This window comes from Melospiza melodia, chromosome 16 (genome assembly GCF_035770615.1).
Source record: "Melospiza melodia melodia isolate bMelMel2 chromosome 16, bMelMel2.pri, whole genome shotgun sequence".
NCBI classification, from domain to species: Eukaryota; Metazoa; Chordata; class Aves; order Passeriformes; family Passerellidae; genus Melospiza; species Melospiza melodia.
The window spans coordinates 12,307,501-12,328,842 of record NC_086209.1 but is presented as its reverse complement, the minus strand read 5'-3'; the positions used below and the strand labels follow the sequence as shown (position 1 = coordinate 12,328,842).

Sequence of the window (21,342 nt, the reverse complement as noted above, 5' to 3'; positions counted from 1 at the left end):
GCAGAATAATTTAGATTTAAATCTCATGTAACTGTGGCTTTAAAGACTTACTTGCAAGCAAAATATGATATATATGCAGAAATCTCTTTCCAAGCGTCTGCATGAAGCATAAACAGCAGTAATTCATCTCTAAAGGACAGCTAAAATATGCACTGCTTTGAATTCTTTCAATATTGTACACAAGGGATTGGTGAGGAGAATCAAGTGCCTTATGCTGCCTGGTTGTATGTATCAGATGGGTAACAATAAAAGAGAAAACAAAACCATTTAGAACTCTTTTAAGCCCATATGCTCAACTTCACTGGCAATAATTAATGGTAACTCCAATACTGCATGATTCAGGGTGAAGAACTGGAGACAGAATCTGTGCTCCTTTGGAAGAGTTACATAGTCCATCACACACACTTGCTGCTCTGCTTTTGGCACAGTTGTGTAGTCCTGAAGATCCATGTGGATGTACAGATTTATCCCTTCACACACAGCCAGGACAGATGAACTGAAAGTCACACACACTTAACCATAAACATGCAACAAAAGTAGAGTCAGGATCTGTCAGTATCCAAGCAATCCTGCCAGGGTTCAGGGAGTGGAAAGCATAGAAGCCAGTGTTTGAATAGAATGTTAGGAAATTATTCAGACTTTAATAAAACATACATCTGAGTGGCCAGGAGAAGTGATGTATCCTATTAACATACCTCAATTTTAGAACAGCTCTCCTGAGGCTGGATGCTAGGTAGAGACACTTAAGTCTCACACTTTTTCCTGTCTTTTTTCCTTTTAAAAAGATTCTTTCTTCTCTACCAGAATCTTTTCATGTTGCTTTTCTTCTTGCTGATAGGTGGTAACTTTCTCTAGCTTTCTGTTTCTCTCCTCCTGTCTTTCTGACATTTCTTTTTTTTTCCCACCCTTCAATCTCTGCTCTGCCTTTTATTGTATTTCATCCTCATCACTAACTGTTTCTTCCTTAGAATTCCATTGAATCATACAATTAATGGTGAATACAGCAATGGTGTAGGATGTTCTGGGTCTATATAATGCATAATTGCTCTAATTTATTCTTAATAACAACAACTTGGTGATAATGAATTAGCCCTTTTGTCTGAATGTCCAGTGACAGCACATTGCAGGCAAAGGGACAAGATGTTTGATTAAGGCAATGGCTCTGCTACATTTCCATCATTTTCTGACACAGATGGGACCATTGGGAAGCAGGAGAGGACTAGCTGGAAAAGCATAACTTGCCTTGGGGAAAGTTCACTTGAAGCCAATAAATTGGGTCATTAGCAGCCCTGGATAAAATACCATGTCCAGATTTATTATTTCCCTGGTAATTTGCAACACCTTTGAAAATTTCGCTCCTTACCTCTGAGAAGATGGGGAAAAGCACATTGCCTCCAGACACATGGAATACACATACACTACACTATGTTAAAAAAAGCCACAGCCTAAAATGTAACAATTAAAATTCAGGGAACTAAACAGGGAAAGAACAGATAAAAACCTATGAGCATCTGTTTTCATTTTATCAGGGTATGTTAGTGTCTGAAGTTGCAGATGATGGTAAAACTATCAGGTACAATGAACACGTCCATTCCTGGTACAGCTATTTATGAGCTCATCTTTCAGGTAGTGCAGAACAAACTTGAGATTTACTCAACAGAATAAGGCTTTGCAGGCTCCTAGGCAAACCACAAGCTTTATATATTACGTTTCTCTGGTAAGAGGCAAAATCAGACTATGCACCTCCATTTCCTTGGGAATAGCTAAATAAAACTTTGGGTTTAGACTTATTACTTCATAAAATAGAGAATGGATGAAAAAAGCAGGCTCTTCTGAACACCAGAAACAGCTAACTTTCACAGTCTATTTTACTCTCCTACCTTAACATGATTCCAAATGGAATTTTCTAGCAGAAAAATCAGACCTAACTGCATTACAACAACAGCTTCTGGAATCAAATCCCTCTTTTCAGACATTTAGACATATGTAACTAGAGCTTAGCTCTTTATTTATAGAGAAATAAAACCAGAAGGAGAGCTGGTGCATAAAAAGTAAGCATAATCTGATATTTGTTTTGTGTAAACTCAGAATATCAAAGGGGTTTATTAAAACTATCTGTTACCTCAGAATCTGCATGTACAGGCGCAGACATTCAACACTTAGAACAAGAAAGTATTTTGAAGTATAAGATACCTTTATATTAGCATAACTATACAGCAGGGAGTGTGCTGGCATAACTATTTCAATTTTTTAAAATCATGAAACTTATTAAGTCCTACCTTGCCCATGTAGGTGTATCTCCCAGATTCTCCACTACTACAAGTTATCCTGCAGCAAAAAAAACTGGAGGTTCAGGAGAGATTTTGGGGTGGGAGCCCTATGTATAGGAGCTCTGTTTTGTTCTGGAGCAAGACAATCTCCAGGACTCTGGGGTCTGCATCTTGAACGCATTCTGCCTTGGCCAGTTATTAGAAATAACACATTTTAGCCTGAACTAGGCTATTTTCTCTTATGTACTGGTTCTCTACAGAGTGTACTTGTACATAAAGGCACATTCACACATAACTGACAATTACAAACTAGAAATTTCACTCTGGCTATGTACCAAGGCTCATATCCTGCTGACTTTGAAAGGGTTTTAAAATTAAGTCATTTATATAACTCCAGGTTCAAGAGTTTAACACTGGACATCCAGTGTTTTGGAGGGACAGAGGCAGAAGGGCCCTCTGATCTCCCACTCTGAGCTCTCTTTCCACAAGCCACAGGAGGAGGTCAGACAGCAGCACATCTTGAACTGGGCAAAGTCTGATGGAGAGCCACAGGCTGATAAACTGCTGCCTTTCTGTATCACCTCCCCTGGAAAAAGGCTGTGCTGTTAGTCTGGGATACACTCACAGCTTCAACACAACATAATCACTTCTTGTTACACACTTCAGCCTAATAGACACAAGAGCTCTCCATCACCAATTCCAGCTCCCTCTACATGTAACTCACAGACTAAGCCCTGTGGAACACAGCAGAGATTCTGGTCTTTTCCTCTTTGCTTCTCAGGATGAAGCTGACTTATAAATCCTCTGCTAAGGATAGAGTGCTTCAGGGGGAAGTTTTATTGCTGATAAAGCCTGATTTCCAGCTTGCCACAATGAGGATGAAACACAACACATGGAACAGCTCTCTCAGCCCTCAACTAATAGTGAAAAACCTCACAATGGGTCACCTTCTTCCTCTCTGCAAACCCATGGTCTGCAGAGACACCATTCCATTCACCTTCCTGCTCTTTCATGGCTACACTGACGGATACACATCCATCAGAAACTGCTTCCAGGTTCTCTCAGAAGCTGCAAACCTGCTGACAGATGGCTCCTCCTTCCCTCATCTGCTCTTAAATAGGTGATAAACATGGATTTTATCACTTCCATCAGGCAAATCATTCCTACCAGATTTCCCTTCTGCAGACCAGGTTGAATTTAAGCCTGTAAAGCTCCCAAGCTGTGGAGCTCAAATCCCTCAACACAACCAAATCCTACCAGAGACAAGGAATACCAATGCCAAAAGACACAAAACTGGGCAGGAGGGGTGGTATCCATACTGGGGAATATACATGGACCATATCATGAAGGAATACTTGTAACTCAGGCCTGAGTCTCTGGGGATTTGCCAATGTTTTATTAATGTGCTGGCTCTCTATTGTCATTCGAAACACAACTGGAAAACAAAAATGCATGAAGCTTTACACATCACACCAAAGGGTTTTATTTTCCCAAGGTTAAATGTACCAAGGTTGGCTGATACACAGAACAAGAATGAACAAACCTCAAGGAAAAAAAAAGTAAAAAGAAAAATCACTGATTTTTTGATGGTGCTATTGTGTTTTCTCTTTGTGAACATCTGAGAGAATCATTCATTCATATTCTGAATGGGAAAAGGCAACTGAAACAGGTGGTCTATTACTAGATCCATTAAACAAGAGATTTATGCATTACATATCCATCTTGAGGCAATTAGGCTGATCTTTTTTTTTCTTTTATGGCTTCATTGAAAATTTTTGGCAATAAAGCAATTAAAAAGTAACTATCAAAGCATTTATCTATATATCAAAGACAACCAGCCTTTATCAGAAAAAGGCTGCTTCACTTTCCATATTTAGAAAATACAAATTTAGAGGCAACATTCACACTTAAGACAGTGACATAATGCTGCCATTGTTCCAAGCCTGAATGGTGAATGATGGGGTATGGACTATCTAAATCATTGTTTGCTTTCTCTTTTGGAAAATGATTCTTTTAAGTTTGACTTTAATCTCACGAGGCATCCAGAGAAATGAAATTGCTGTAAAATAAATCTTGAAGTAACCTTGCTGCACGTGCTTTGGGTTTGTACAGATACTGTCCTAATAGGGGAGCACAAAATCCACATGGAATAATGATTTTCAAAGCTCAGGCTGATGTGACAGCTGGAGCCAGCCAGACACTAAAGCATAAAACGATTTCTGCTGCAATCGGCTGCAAGTGCTACAAAGATTTTTTTAAAGATACTTCACATCAGTGGTAGAAACCAGTCTGTGACATGGATCCCAAAGAAGAGGCAACAAAAAGGGGATATGCAGAATGTAGTCCTCATAGTTCCTCTCCCCACCCCCCCAAAAAAAAAAATCTCAATTTGTAGATTCTTTCTTCAACCACCAAAGCAGCCAAAGCTCTGTCAGTAACCTAAACAATCCAGGCACTGGGCACACACTGACTGAGTGCAAACTACAGGGACTGATGCAATTGCTCCAGGTGTAGGAACCTGCTGTGGCTGCCAGACTGTGCCTGAGCATGGCCTCATCCCTGGAAATACTCATGGTCAGGCTGGACAGGGCTCTGAGTGACCTGCTCTATTTGAAGACATCCCTCCTCCTTATAGAGGTGATGGACTAGACGACATTTAAAGGTCCCTGCCAACTCAAACTACTCTACAGTTCCATAATTTTGGGCACTACAGATGATTCCACCTCTCCAACCACACATTGATACATTTCAACAGCAAAGATCAGAAATGTATTAAGGAAGCTGACAAATGGAATCTATTTTAATAATTTGATTATGGAATTGAAATTAACTGCAATGAAGCAGTGAACAGAAGAGGTACACTGCCAAATTCATCAACATCTTGGGATTTTACCAAGAGCCTCAATCTTTTTAAAACCTCCAGCTTCTTAAATCATAACACAGTAAATCAAATCACATAACCAGGAAGGGTCTTGAGAGATCAGCTCACCCACCCCTAGCTCCCAAGGCTGGCCAAGTATTATTAAGCTAGCAAGACTTAGTTGCATTTTTTTACTGCTACTCTGAGTAAATTATTATACAGCCTGCTCTCTGTTGTGTGGACAGTCAGATGTGGGATGACCTGGGAAAGCCATAAATCCATTAACATAAGCTCTATGGGATACAGTGTGGGAAATAGAGAAGCTGGATAGCAGTTCCTAAAGTGCAGCTCTAATGATGGATTTACAGGTAGAGTGCAATCTACCTTTATAGGAAACAAAAGGCAAAAAGCCCCTCGAGTCTGATATGTAAGTCAGTCCTGTGATTTATAAATAACCAATTCTTGATTTCTGAAAGCCAATAATTCCACATATCCTAAAAAGTAGAATGCACAGCCACACAATATTCTATAGGATTAAACTCATAAATTACATTCAGTTTAGATCAGAGCACACATTGCAAATGGAGCTCTTGGTCTTACTCCACCCTATGTTAGATAAGTTCAGTAGTTCTGGAAGTACTGCAGCACATTGTGAATGATGGATGAAATGAGAAATCTCTGCTCAGTGCACAGCAAGTAGCCAACTCCCTTCTGTGCTGCATCGTTTGCTTTCAAGGTACTTAATATGCAACTTCAGTGAGAGACATTCAGAAAGTCCCAGTGAGTCCATTTGTCTCAAAAATAAAAATGGAATGTTGCAGTTTTGTCCCTGGGCTTCAGTTGTTTTTATTCAATTTTGATTTTACTTCTGCCTACCTCCATCCAGTGAGCTCCCTTGTCAGGGTGCATTATGGACTCAAAACATAAACATGCACCACTGCTGGTTGCTCAGTTACAGGAGAGGTTTAAGAGATTGGTTGCTTCATCTCTCACTAATCAGACAACTTATACTGCACGAATACTTCTTTTTGAAAATGTATCATAAGTGAATAATCCATCACTTTTTTTAATCAGGAGCCACAGAAGCACATTGTTTTCTGCTGCACTCGATTTCTATAAAATATAATTCAAGCCACAAGCAGTTTGGATTGGCTTTCACTGAGCTGATTTTCCATTAAATACAATTTGCTGCACAGAATTACCATGGAGGATGAAAGATTTAGTCTTTTGCTAACAAGGAGCACAAGTTGGCTTACAAAAATTTATGTCAAGGTTTAAGTCATGGCTTCCCTTTTGCTGGGTTAGAGAGTCAATACTCTCTGGCTATATTACTGTACTGCTTCAGGTTGTTGTATTGGGTTCATGGTCAGCTGCTACGTTGCTCCTGAAAGGTTAAAACTGCCAAAACCTGGCTGTGTTGTTGCTTTGTCTCTCTGGTCTCTCACTCCTGCATGATTGTTTGTATCAATTTACTACTTGCAATAACTGCAGACAATATATTATCTCCTACACGCATGGGCAGAGGTCAGAAGTTCCTTCATTCCTGTCTAAATGCAATGGTGTCTGTTGTAATCCCATTCGGAATGTTTAAATAAGAAAAGCAATAAAACAGTTTAATACCTGAATGCACTTCTGCTGCATCTCTCTAGTTAGTAATGGGGCATGGCAGGAAGAGAAAAGAATTAGCCCTGTCACCACAATTCCTCCCACGAGGTTGGCTCCTTCAAAGGAGAAGACAGGAAATTATTTAGAGATTTTATAGTGTTATAGTTTTATTTACTCCTTAATTGGCACTGTAAGGCTGTACACACAGCCTTTATATAGAGAATTTATCACTAGATACAGAATTTCAGTCTAAAGATACCAAATTTGCCTGAGGAAGAACAGTAAGTCTTTCCTGTGCCCTTATGCCAGGCTCCCTTTGAAGTCCGTGGGCCAAGAGTGTGAGGCTCATATTTAGCACAGGGGAAGTGTGGGATGCCAGGTTTGCTGGATCAGCTGTCCAGGCTCCTTTCAGCTGACAGCATGGTGCTGGCTTCCAGGGGTCAGGAAGGTGTTTATGTTTCTTTCTCAGCAGCATCCAACCTCACTATAAATGTCTGGAAATTTGTTTTAAGCCATCATTAAAGCAACATCCACCGTGGGAATGCCTTGGGTGCTCCACTGGTCCATCACTAATTATCGTTCAGCCAATGTGGTATTTTAATAACACCCAGCTCTAAAAATGCATTTATTTTTATGTACATATCAAAGTCCTGACAGCTTTATTTGCTTGGAAGGGAGGGTGGAACTGTTCCAGCAGACTTTCTATTTTCCAACAATTCCCTCAAGGATATTAAGGGCAGAGAGCAGAGTGGGTAATTCCCATCTCTGGGTAGAAAATGAGTCAGACTAGTTATGCAACAGAGGCTTTCACTGATTAAGAAGATGCTATATTCAGGTAGAAAACTGGCCAGAAACAGATGCTATTTGTGGGCATAACTGAGAATTAGCAAATTGGCTGTTTATTAAAACAGGTGTTTGTGGGGACTCACGTGTCTGACACTGCAGATGTGACATCCTGCTAGAGAACATTGGTTCCCTTCCCAGTTACACTCATGCTTCAACTGAGTTGATGCAGGAGCTAAATTAGATTCAACAGAGTCAGCATCGGCTTTGAAAACTGGTGATTTCAATCAGAGATATAGCAAAAAAAAATAAAAAATACAAGTTTTTACTCATGCCAGCTGTTCTGCTGCCCATTTTTTGATCTCATAATCATTCATTATTGTATGGCCAAAAATCCCCCAAAATCTGCTTAAAAATGTTTCTCTGGTTTCCATTAGAAGAACAACAACAAAACCCAGCAAGCAACATCCTCACACATATTTCCAAAATTCCCAAGTTCTAGACAAAATACATCCTATTCATACCACAAGGAACAGGAACACAAAGAGAGCAATGTCTCCTCAGATGGAAATTAGGCTCATGTCAGAGCAGGAACACTACACTGTCACTGAAAGGCCACTCCTTTCCTACAGGAGACATCATTCCCATTGATCCTTGAGTTCTAGGTGTGTCTGAAGTGTCATCACTCGGATGCCATGGGCAGCAGGCTTCATTTTGGGAGTTCACATAATTTCTTTAAAAGGCATGCCAGGGTAGCAGTAACATATAACACCATACCAAACGCATCAGGTCGTTTTTTTTGACACAACAAAAGACAACAATTATTCTACATTTGTAACACATTAATGATGGGTGCTTCTTATTGTGACTGAACATAACCTTGCTAGACAGAAGTTCCTTTGGCTTGTACTCTAACAGAACACAGTGAACTAGGCTGGGCCTGGGTGTATCAATGCTGTTTTAGCAGCTCTGTTCATAATTTAGACCCTCAACTTTCTCTCATTTGTCACCTAATTTTTGCTGTGCCAAAAGTTGACATAAACCAAACTTCTGATACCATCTCTCTAAATTCTTAAAGTGATGTTTCTGATCATGATGTACTTTTTACATGGTTATGTAGGATAACAGAATCACAACTCAAAAATACTATTTGCAGCAGAAATTTGCCAAAGCTCTCTCAATTAAAAGATATTTGTAATTTTAACTAATGTGGCCTTAGAAACCAATTAATGGAAACTCTGACAGGGATTTTACTGCTTGAGACTGTAAGGTAAATAACTACAAGAGAGGAAAGAAAACAAGGATGCAGATACACCAATATTTACAATTTAGTTACAGAAGAGTCTTATATCACAGAAGAAAATGAATCTGCATGGTCAGTTTTGGTGAAGTGTTAGTAGAACACATCACTACACAGCTGGCAGAGAATATTGCACAAGACAGGTGGGAACCAATGTTCTAATACAAAATCAGCACAGAAAACAAGATGCTTGCAAATTTCCAGGGAGGATTTACTGATATCTCCTTAAAAAGCTAACCTAAGGCAGCCACACCTGTTGTTACACACTACAGTGCTGTGATTCACTTGTGGATTTCCTGGCGTTTTTTACAGGCAAAACTATGACTGATAACCCCCAAGTGCTGCTAAAAAATTCATCTGTTTGGAATTACAAGTTTGTTTAAGAGTCTTCTGACTGAGGAGGCATTTCACACAAGGGAGGTTAGGCTGTGAAGGTACCAGCTGAATGGGTTTAAAATCCTGACACGGAGAGAAGCAGCATGCTTGCCTGCCTCAGAATCACTGCTCAAATGCAACAGATCCCCTCTCAGAGGCACTGTGCCCACAGGGTGAATAACACCTGCATAACTACACACCACTCACTATGCCAGGTGATATTTAGAAAAGTTAAACCACAGTCCTAAATAAAAGCACTTGGCCAATGATCCTCAGTAAAGCAGATTCTTTACTGCACACAGTGCAATCTCTTCAACTCAGTGTGCAAAGTGAGTTAAGCAGGAAAGGCAGGTGAATTCCAGTAAAACTAAACCACAAGTACCCACTGCACTTACAAATGAAATTCTCTGCCTACTCTGCATGCATTCACTTCATTGGGGCAGCGCTCAAATGTTACAGCAAAGCAGTTTTCTGCCTGCAATGTTTTTTAATATCAACAATTTGAATGACAGGCTGCAGAATATTATCTATAAAATGGATTTCAAATTCATCAAAACAGATGAGGAAATCATTAAAAAGTGCTTACAGTAATGTGATTGGGAAACAGAAATCCTGATTTGATCAGCCTGCCCAATCATAGCAGTTTCACTTTTCAAACTCTGCATATTCAGGACCTGACAATAGGCTATTCAAAATAGCGTGTCATGTCCAGAAGCATTTAGAGGATGTATCCAAGGAAACATCCACATCTTTTCCTTCATAAAGAAAGACAAAATTCAGAGAATAGAGTGTTTGCTAATATTTAATCATCTCACTATTAATGAAAAAGCACACTTAACACACCAGTTGTTTTCCTTTTTAAAATTAAAATTACTGCATCCTAAGTATTTAAATTCTCAAGTCAATCCACTGAGTTTGATCAGAGAAATGTGAAAAACACTTTGAGTTTGCAAATGGTTACATCACATTTGGCCAGGAAAGCACATAGCACCATTTACGAACTCCATCACTGACATTAAAGCAGTGGCATATTCAGCTCACTTAAATTTGCAACTCTGCTGGATATAAAATGAAATTTTCTTAGGCCTTTTAATTAATGCACTGTACAAGACCATCAGTGAAATTTGTATTAGAGTATATATAAAACATTGCTCAGGAAAGAGTTTAGGCTCCTGTGATCTGAAGTAACTGCACACCTGACTGTGCATCAATGAGATCTCTGTGGATGTTTTCATGACTAATTATATTCACTTATTCATGGGACTAGAGCCAAGAATGTTAAAATTAGTAAGCTTCTCATATAGTATAAGCAGATAATAAAAACCCACTCAGTAGCAGAAAGTTCCAGTCATCATTCACCACGTGGCTTGTTTTAAACTAAAAAAGTATGGCAGAAATCAGAGTGCCTCTGCTGCCTTTCCTCAGATTACTGCTTCCTCTATTTTTTACTTTCCATCTGATTAGGGGTTCTGGGAAGTCACGTAACATGTGTCTTCAGTAGGTAATAAAAATATCTCTTAATTTCAAGAGAAGCCTTGCTTTGACTGTCTTTCATTTGGTCTTCATTGGATTGCAATATCTAACACGAAAACTGTAGCTCAATCTCGTTCTAATGGTCGAAGTTCAATTACCTAATACAAACTATTTGTTTCTGCAGGATGGAGACAAGCACAAGGGTATTGAGGATGAAGGTAAGAGCAACATTTATCAAACATGGATTAAATGAAGCAAAGATTTGGTGAGTAGAATTCCATTTCACTTCTTTTGAAGGACTATGACAGCTTTGATTTTCACAGCCTCTAGGATCATGACATTACGGTATTGAAATTTTAAGAAATAAAAATTATACCATCAGTCTTCATTTTCTGCATTGCTGCCTTTGGAACAGATTACAAAATACAGTTTTCTATTATTTTTCAGTGAAGGAGGAAAAAATCATGAGAACACTTAGTCTAGATTTTAATCTTCCCTGTCCACTGAACAGCAGTGCTGTGATGCATGACCCTGACCTTTCCCAGCCCCGTATATTTTGACTGTTTGCCCACTCAGCTCCATCCCTACGTTTTAGTGAGGCCGTAAACAAAAGATGTGGAATGGCATGCCCAGCAAATCACAGAATGCTGAAAAGGTCAAAATAGTAGTGCTGAATGTTTCTACTCTGTAATTTACAGAATATATGAGGCATTCACAGCTTAATAACTCATTCACATGACAAACACTGTAGAGGGAATGTAAAATGGCAGCACATGAATTTCTTCCAGTGACAGTGCTTCCAACAAGCATGGAAAATGGTGCAAACTTTGCCCTGTGGTTCTCTTTTCTGGAACATTAATATTGTCTGACTTTCAATGCACAATAGCATATGTCTGTGGATGGTGAAGTTAAATGTCTCTGTGTTTGCAGTCAGGCTCAGAGCCCAAAAAGACAAAGTCCCTGAGGCAAAAATCCAGGCAAAAGCTTTTTCTATCTGCACTCCTTCTTTGCCCTTCTTGGAGCACTTTCCCAACATCAGGTGATTTTATTGTCACCACGTTCCTGAAAACTAGAGAAGCAATATCCTCACCTTAAATGGGGACAGAGCCCTGGTCAAGGTCAGGAGAGTTATAGCAGAAAAAAGCCCCACAACTCTTACCAACAGCCCTAATCCCCTGCTCTCCACCAAGACCATCTTTTCTGTTTCTTGTCATTCGGCTGAACTTCATTTTTGCAGAAACAAATTTGTGCCCATTTCCCAGACACCAGTCAAATGAAGTAAATTGAGAAACCAAACAAGAGATTCTTTAGCCAAGCTCTGCACAGCTGAATGTCTGTGGCAGCTGAAATGATGGTTGCACTGGTTGATGGCAGTTTAATTCTAATGAAATGCTACAGATCCATGTCCTGGGCACCCCCACACTACAGTCACCACTTTCAGAGGAAGATTTACTGGAGCAAGATGATTTGAGGCATTCCTCAATCATCATAAGTTAGCTAATGCCCTTGGATGAGTGCCTTGGGACAGCTGTAAGTCAGGATATACTAAAGTGTTTCCTCTAAATCACTTTCTTGGAACAACAGATTAATCTATAGTACTGCTGTTTCAAAACTAACTAAAAGGGTGTCTGTCTGACACCAATTAATCAGTTTTTCTATACAGGCAGACTCATGTTCCCCTAAGAGCATATACTGACCTAACATCCACTGAACCTAACATAAGCAATACATAGTTTATAGAAGTACAGAAAAAAAACTGGGAAGTGCTAAATCTTAATTTCTGACATATCTGTGCCAATCCCATGGATCCAAATGAGTGTAAAAACCACAGATGAGCAGTCAGAATTTGGCTGGTCTTTCCAAGTCCGTTAAGAAAAAAGAAAGAAGTGTGCCAATGAACTGTACTGTTCCACAGGTGAAAACCTGGATTAACCATACAAAAGGCAAAACAACTGTGGATTTACACCAGCTGAACCACAGATCCCAGCCCAGGTCTCTGAAGTGCAGCATTTCACCATTATCCCTGAGAGAAGAAGGAATATCAACAACAGACCAAATTAGCATCAAAGCATTAGCAGTAATACACTTTGGGTATTTAGGGAACTACTTCAAAACCTAAATGTCAGACAATTTGTCTCTAATATTCCCTGCAGATTAGTACAGAATGATTGCAATAGATGTAAATCCTGCCTCCCTTCCTACAGGCACGTTCAGCTGAAATAGCTGTGGAGCTGTATCCTTTGTGCTGCAAAGGAAGACAGGTCCTAAAGACCATCCCCTGAGTTTCTCTTCATTTCCTAGTGAAAATTGCTCCTTTATGTACTTCTATGAAGAACCATGGAGCTTTTGGTACGTGAGTCTGCAATGCTGGGAGACGATTTTCCAGCACTAAATCTGGGGTGATTCACACAGCAAGTCCTGTGTGAATCCTGGTAAAGGGAGGGGAACAACATGTGAGGTTGGGTCCACCCATGGGAAGAACAGGGATCTCCCAGCTTATCTGTGGGAGGAGGTGGATGCAGTGAAGAGCCATGGATGACTGGAAGAATGTGTGGAGGAGACAGCAGTGAAGGAACCAGCTTGCTCCTCCAGACAGCAAAAGTACAGGGAGACAGGGCTGTGGGATGAAAATGCAGCGTGGGGAGAACTGGGGATGGAGGAAACCAAATTATTGCTGGTGTTGGGGTGGAGGGGACACTACCCACAGGTCTTCTCTGCCTTTAGTCCCACCTTCCCTCTGCTCTGTCATTCAGATCACCCAGACCTTAATTTGTGAGGTGATGTGGGTCACTCCACACACACAGAATAAGGCAGTGGGACATGATTTGAGGCAAGACTGTCACTTATCACTACTCAGGCCTTGCACTAGGAAAGAACAATGAGTCTCTATGGGTAACTTTCAGACAGCCTCTTTGCTGACTCAGGGCGCACATCAGGTCACCTCTGATTCCTCAACATCTGTCTCTTCTGTGCTGTCCCAGACGAGCTGGGAGGTGCAAAGCTCTGGGTTTGACCCAGCTCACAGAAACCCAGATCTCCCTCTGAGAGCCCCTGCCCAGCCCTAGCCTGGGGAGTGCCTGGGAGGAGCTGAGGGAGGAAAGAAAGGCAGCATGGAGTAACCAACATCCAGGATCCCTGTTTTGTGTAGGCACCACTACATTCCTGAGCAGTTGTCTCACATGACCCTTTAATCAAACCCCAAATCAAAAGGCTTGTCCACAACACTCAAGAGGTCTCACCATGGACAAGTATCAGTGCTCTTTCCACACTGCAAACACACTAAATAAGAATTTCTTACCAAGTTCCCTTTCAAATCACTTGCTCTATTTGAAGCATTTTACAGTTCAAATTTTCTGTATTGCTTTCTGTCCAAGAACACCACTCTATTCAACTGCTTTTCAAATACCTGTATCTTTAAATATGAAAGAATGCAAGATTTAATGAGCAAATCTGTAATGAGACAGTGCTGGATTGTCCTGAATAAACAGGCTTGGTATGAAATGAATGCCTCAAACATTTTGCATGGCTTTCTTTGTTAAAAAATATTATTTAAGAAGAGAAGTGGCATCTCAATGAAAATTAGGACTGTGAAAAGTGAAGTGGTATATTTAAAATGTCAGTAAATGCATGAGTTTTCACTCCTCAAATAATTCCTTCCAGCCACCACTGCAAACTAAAAGGGCTTTTTTATTCCTGACTATTTTTAGTCTATTCCTATACCTGTCAGCAGATGTAACTTTGTACATTCCCTTGCACTTGTTTTACAGTAGCTCTATTGATCTCTATTGATCTGCCTAATAATGAGTCCTAGGGAATTGTGCTGTTAAATCTTTTAGAAACAAAATCTTTCTGAACAGTTCAGCTATTAGGAATAATGACAATCCTCATAAACTATGTGTTTTCTTTCCTCAGCATCTTTAGAAACAGAGAAACTACCATGGCAAAAAGTGAGTTAAACCCCTTGACATCCTTCCTGTTCAGTAAATGAATTAACACAGAGGATTCTTGCTTTGTTTTGTAAGACTCCTGCTACATTTCTTAAGTAAACACCTGAAAGCAAAACTAGAGCATAGCTGAAAAGTAAATGATATGTAAATTATATATTCAATTAATATAGACCCAAACACGCAAAATTTATTCCACTCAAGTAACTCATTCATAAGAAGACTAACTTAACACTGCACTGCACTCACTGTAAAATGATACAGAATTAACAGATTTAGCATCTATTTTGATATTGTATTTTTAGCTTTTTTGCTACTCTGTGAAACACACAAATGAAAAATAGCAGCCACGGTGCAAGCTAAAGAACTCTGGCAGCTGCTTATACATAGACTGGCTGGATATAGATCTTACAGATCTGTGTCCAGCCAAAAATCAGCAGAGCACAACTTTGCTTCCTTTCTCCCACAAATGCCTCTCTCCCACTGCTTCTACACCAGCTCAGAGCTGGCAGCACAACAGCTCTAGGGATCAGTGGGATTTTGGCTTCTTGGTGGCACTAAAATTGTGCGAATGAAGAGGAGAGACCTACTCTGTAATCATATAATCAAAACACAAAAGAGTGGTTTTCCTTCTTTCCATGTTCTCAAAGCACAAAGAGGGAACAAAGTTAGCTGGAAAAGAATGAAACAAATGAATTAAGAAATCAGCAGAGCAACTGCCAACATGTCATCTTTAGACCTACAGCACAGCATGCTCCACTTGCTGTCAGGCAGCTGTATGTGAAAGCAGATAACAGATCTTTAAAACTTACTCTCACAGCCCCCAGACACCTGACTGAGGTCTCAATCTTTACTCTTCTAAATCACATAAGGAATTCTCTAAACTCAGGGATTTGGCACAAACAATCCATAAACACACTTAGGTTTGTATGGTCAAAGTAACAGCAAGCTGCTGCTCCAAAAAAGGGCCTTTGAACAACTCAACTACGAATCACACCAGCACACACTTCAATAAATTCCCAGTCAGAGCTTCACATGGGAGATGGTGTTCAAAGCCTTCTGCCAAAGCCACCCCATCTCCTGGGCACGAGACCTGTGTATTTTGGCCTGTACTATCAAATTTGATTTTATTATCATGAAGATAATTTAAGATTTTTTTTTTTTTAGGAAGAACATTTTATTATCAGAGTAATGCCATATATTTGCAAAACATATAGTAAGAAAAAACATTATTTGTTAATACCAAGGTAGAGAAAGACTAAATGTATCACATAGCACACAATCAAGAACTATTTCTATATTGACCTCAATGGAAAAAAACTAAAACACAAATAATTTTTTTTCTACTTTTGTTTTTTCAAAAAGAAAGCAGTAAATGGACAATAAAAAAAAAATCTGTCATTATTTTCTAGGTCTATCCAGAGATGAAATGATTATCTGACTTGGTAAAGCAAATGAGTGAAACTGTTTTGGACAATTTCTCCTCAGGGATGATCTTTTGTCCTCCTGTCAACCCTCCCCCATCTCTGGCTCTGTTTCCCCACCATAAGCAAATACAAAAAACACAAAAAAAAGCAAATTCCAGTTTCTGCTTCTCTCTAATCTTGACAGGATTGGTTTTAGATCTCTGTCACATTCCAAAGAAAATCAGAAAACACAAAGTACATTCCAGCTCCTTAAGAAGAACAAGGCAGGCTCTGGATCACGTTTGAAGCCTGAAGGAGCTCTTTTATCCACTGTCAATAAGAATGATGCATACCTGTTTTCACTAAAACTTCCTGTAAGATCTGAAAGCTAAAAGGTGACTATTGAAGTTTGCAGTTAGGGCAAATAAGCTGTTAAATAGTTAGGCCACTGCCTAGAGGCCCAGGGAGATTTTTCATTGCATTGAGCTAATCATTAAAGATAAAGACAGTAAATAATTATTAATCTCCTTTATTTATAGAGGAAAGACAGCTATTTCTTTAAAGATTAGCTTTCCAATAGAAAACTAAAATAATCTCTGCAGAACAAGTAGATGGATTAAACTAATTTCTTTTGTAGCTTAGTGACATATTCATACTTGCATAACTACTGAAAAATCAGGCATATTGGGTGATTTGACTCCATTGGCATGTAAAACACAGAAATTTCCTTTTAATGTCTAATAAAATATCAATTAATGTCAATTTTCTAAAACTCCTAGGAGCTTAACAAGATTTCAATGAAGTGACCGTATAGGTCCTAACACAAAACTTCTCCCCACCTTGCATTGTGCAAGCAAATAATTCCCAGTCCCTCAAGGCTGTGGCACATTTCAGAGGCCAGCACAGCCTTCCTGCCCCAAGCTGCTGGTGGCCTCCATGAGTTGAAGGTGTTCCCTGAGAATCTTACAGCTTTATCTATTTGACAAGTTAAATCAAGAGGAAAATCAATAAACTTCACTGCAAAAGAAGTTAAGGTTCAGTCATATGAATATGGTTTAGTGGCAATAACCAAACCCATTAACATATCAGAAAAAAAAAAAAGCCCCATATGTAAATTCCCTGATCTTAAGGGACAACTAATGGATTACATTCCAGCATATAAAGATGCAAGATTTGTATTTCCCTCTGGAGATATTCCAAAATCCTATTACTGAGCCACATCTCCATGGAGAGGAGTGGGTTTGTTTTCATTTTTTTAATCAAACCTCCTTTTAATCAGCCAGAACAAAATGTTTTCACGCAAACAACAACAACAACAAAGAATTCAGTGCAAAACCAACAGAGTCCTGCTGGAACAGGGGAACTTGGAAGAGAAAATGAAGCTGAAATGAAAATGCAGGAAACAAAGATGTGTACTCTGAGTGCATTTATTACACAAATGTATATAGGGACAGCATGCTCCCAAAGGAAATCATTAGAAAGTTGACTTTTAAGAAGTTAGACCAGGAGACTGAATTCAGTCTTTTGGCTTATCCAAACTTCAGTGACTGAGTTTTGCTGGTAACTCAGGTAGGGTTTTAACTATGGCTCCAGATCCATTTCATATCCTCTTTTAGGGGCAATTTCTGTTCAGCTGCAGATATTCAAGGCTTGTGGAGGGGAACCTAAATATGCAGATATGCACCTGTCTGCAGAATTCATCTGGCACTGGCTGCTGCCCAGATCCATTGCTGTCTTCCCTGTGCAAGCCCTTACAGACCCCTGAGTCAATTCAGGTGTATGAGAGAAAGCTAATCTTTAACATTCACTAAGGTCACAAATAATTTCTATTCTCACATTCAAGAATTCAAGCCCTATTTTTAAATATTTCATAGCATCTACAGTGCTTCTCTGACACTGTTTGGCGCCTGGTTTACGAGCAAGGATGTGTCTTTGTACTCATCTCAAGTAGAGCTCTGTATGCAAAACTTCACAAATACAAACAGCTTTACCACAATGTCACCAGCCCTTTTCAGATGTTTCACACTGACCCTGCTTGCCATTAAACATCATTCCACCTCTAAATTCTAGACAGCTTTGGTATAAAGGAGGAAGAGAGTCAAGCTCAAGAAGGAAAGTGCCACAGTTTCAGCACCGAGTGAATAATCCCCATATGCAATACATCTCTTGTAATTTACGCTCATGGCACCACAATCCTTAACAGCAACTCCAATTCTGCTTCTTAAAATTAGAAATCTATTTTCAAGTCACTGAAAAAAAACCCTGGAACCTCAATGCTGAACAGTTCTTTCAGTATCACAATGCCCTACAGCTCTCCAAAGTTAGCAGAACTCTCTAACATTATTTTCTAACATGACAGAAAATAGAGGCTGCTAGCTGAGATTCAGAGATGTGCATTCACAGAAGAATATATAACAGGAGTGAGAAAAGCATGCAAGCATTTTAGTCAAAAACCCTTTCTGGTACACACTCAGAACAACCTGGAAATGCAATGCTTTACACTAACTTTTAAAGGAATCAGCACTTCTTTTATGAGAACATTTGTCTTAGGCTGAACATCAACTGACCAATACAGCACCAACATAGACATATTTTACTCTACCAATCATATATTAAGAAAAGCATCAGTGTTTTATATTTAATACCCATTGCAACCGATTAGTACTGCCATTCCCTGATGTTCACTCCCTTAAATTGCCGTGGCAGTAAATTCTACAGTTATAAATGAGAAGCTGCAAATTGATTTGCATGTAATAACTACCACTAAACCATTCTTACCACTTTCAATTTATCCCATCTGCGACCAGAGTGGAAGTTTAGGATCTATTATTCCCAGAAGGGGACTTACCCAGCTGGACATCTATAACAGTTGGCTGGTTCTCCATGGGGAACAATGGCTTTGGAGGTTTGTCTGTGACTAAAGCTAGAAAAGAAAATGAGAACATGTAATGGAAAAATTGAGACCAATGACTGCAAAAGAAAAGCTCTGTCATGTAAGCAATCAAATGTTTGTATACTTGATGGCATGTAAACATTTATTACATAATACAGCTGTTACACAGCCAATGTGTCACCACCTACCTTGTGGCTGTGATTCAACAGAAATGACCAGTTTCAAGAATTACATTTTAGCACAAAGCAGCAAAACAAACTCTACTTCTCACTTTAGCTTACATGTAATAAGTAGAACAAGCAGTTTAGACCCTCACATTGCAAAATTAACACAATGAATTTGAAGTGCCAGACAAATCTATCTCAGTGTGAGCAGCCCCGACATGTCTTTATGCCTGTCCAAAACAACACATAGAAAAATTGCACATAATTGTGCTTGAAGGACCCCAGCAGCTCCACAGTAGCTCAGACTCCCACCCCAGCAGGTGGGCTACCCAGGCCCTCTCCTCAAAGCCTTGCTGGGGACCCTGCCTCCTGCTGCGCAGAAATATCTCCATCTGAGAACACCCCAGCCTCTCCTGCCAGGGGACTGCTCCAGCAAGCAGATTACACAACTATTAAAAAGCATAGCTGCAGGCACAGGCTTCACACCCCTGCTGGAAAACTTAGGGCCAGACTGTGCAAATAGGTTTTGTAAATTTGGCTTAGCTTGAAATAAACGACTGTGTATTCCCAAAAATGGGGAGAAATGCTTTTAATACAGTACAGCATCTTGCGCCACATGAAATTAAACATTTAAAAATTACCTTCAAAGTTTTCCTGTTAAAACTCATCACCTGGAATTATTTGAACAGAGATTGTAAAATAAACGATTGTCAGCCTACAAACCAATTTTACACCCACAACAGCCTCAGAGTTTCAGTTTCTGGTATAGTTATTTCTTTTCTTCAATTTTTCAGGCTTTTCTTGCTATGTTTATGCTTTTCTTATATTATTATTTTTATTTTCTGGTATTAAATAGTACTCTGTTCATTGCAGAATATGCAGAAAAGTTGCTGGATCACCTTCATCCATGCTGTGCCACTGTGCTCAGGCTTTCCTTACTTCATATTCTCTTCATATCCCAGTCCCACCTACACCCTTTCTAACCCAATCTGACCAGGGCTTCCCCCTGTTTCCATCAGCTTTACTTGCAACATTTGTAAGTTTTCTAGATGTGCTCCTGCATGTCATATTTTAAATGGTTATGGTCTGCCATGTTCTTCTTGGAGAGTAATCACCATAATGAACTGGCAGCCTGTCAGAGCTCTTTCCATAGGAACTGAAATGGCCCAAAGGGATTTTGAGATGAGAAGGCAACAAACTGCTGGCTCTTCAATGTCAAAAGTGCTTACTGAAAACAAAGGCTAATCTTATTTTAGAGGGCAGACATCAGATGACTTATTCACCTTATGAAATTCACTTTTGGTCCTTCTTAAACAGAAAAGCAATACAAGATATTTTCAGCTACAAGGGGCTCTGGACTTATATGATCTCTGTAGTTGACAGAAGTCCAAAACCAACATTTATTCAAATTCCCATTCCTCTACAAGAAGTTTCTTTAATTCTAGGAACAGTTTATAGACATGGGGCACTGATTTGCAGCATTGCTCAAGGAAAAGAAGAACAAAAAGTTACTGTTGTTACTGTATCAACATGTATTTAATAAAAGTAATGGTATAAACTGTTATTTGACCTCTCACAAAGCTACATGAAATTAAAACAATTAAATGTACTGCAAATATTCTTCCTATTATCAAAGGGACAGTAATTCTGCTATGAAACTGAATCCACCTCATGAACTGTCAAGGGAAGAGCTGTGATACAGCTGTTTACACTTTTATTTTTCCCTTCCAAATGCCATGGAATGTGGCATGTCCCCAGGCTGCTCTGAGCAGCAGCACTTACATGGTGAAGGCACTAGAATAAGGATGACATCAGCTTCCCAAGACAGCAATTCCTGTGGCCACCTAGACAGACCCACCTTGGGAAGGTACTGGCCTGACAATGCAGCAGCCACAGGGGCTGCTTTGCCTTTCCTCATCATTCTAGGGTCTCATCCAGTGACCAGGCTGGGATTGCCTGGGCTGGATTTGTTTGTGGAAGATACAGAACTGAGACTGAGGGGAGGCTTCTGTACCTTGTCCCAGGAGAACAGCACTCACTACCTGGGGCATGGCTGGAAGTCACAGGTGTTGGATGACAAGCTGGAAAGACATTTCTTTACCCAGAGGCACCTGGCAATGCATGTGCCTCCCAAAAGAGACTGGTGAACATGGCCAGAGGCTGTTTAGCAGCCACACTGCTCAGGAACTGTCTAAAGTGCTGTTTCCTCCTGTGCTCATATTCACCTCATTCAAAAGTAACACAAACTTTAGGACAATAATCCAATTGC

At 39.8% G+C, this 21,342-nt stretch overlaps 1 protein-coding gene across 5 annotated transcripts in view; it reads right to left on the bottom strand.

The window, feature by feature from the left end:
• The window catches only part of IL1RAPL2 (interleukin 1 receptor accessory protein like 2), a 332,915-nt gene that overhangs the window by 75,216 nt on the left and 236,357 nt on the right, over positions 1-21,342 (bottom strand). For all 5 annotated transcript variants that reach the window (XM_063170656.1, XM_063170658.1, XM_063170657.1 and 2 more), the window contains one exon: positions 18,865-18,939. In XM_063170656.1, coding sequence (XP_063026726.1) covers positions 18,865-18,939 — 75 coding nt within the window. The remainder of the gene's footprint in view (positions 1-18,864; positions 18,940-21,342) is intronic.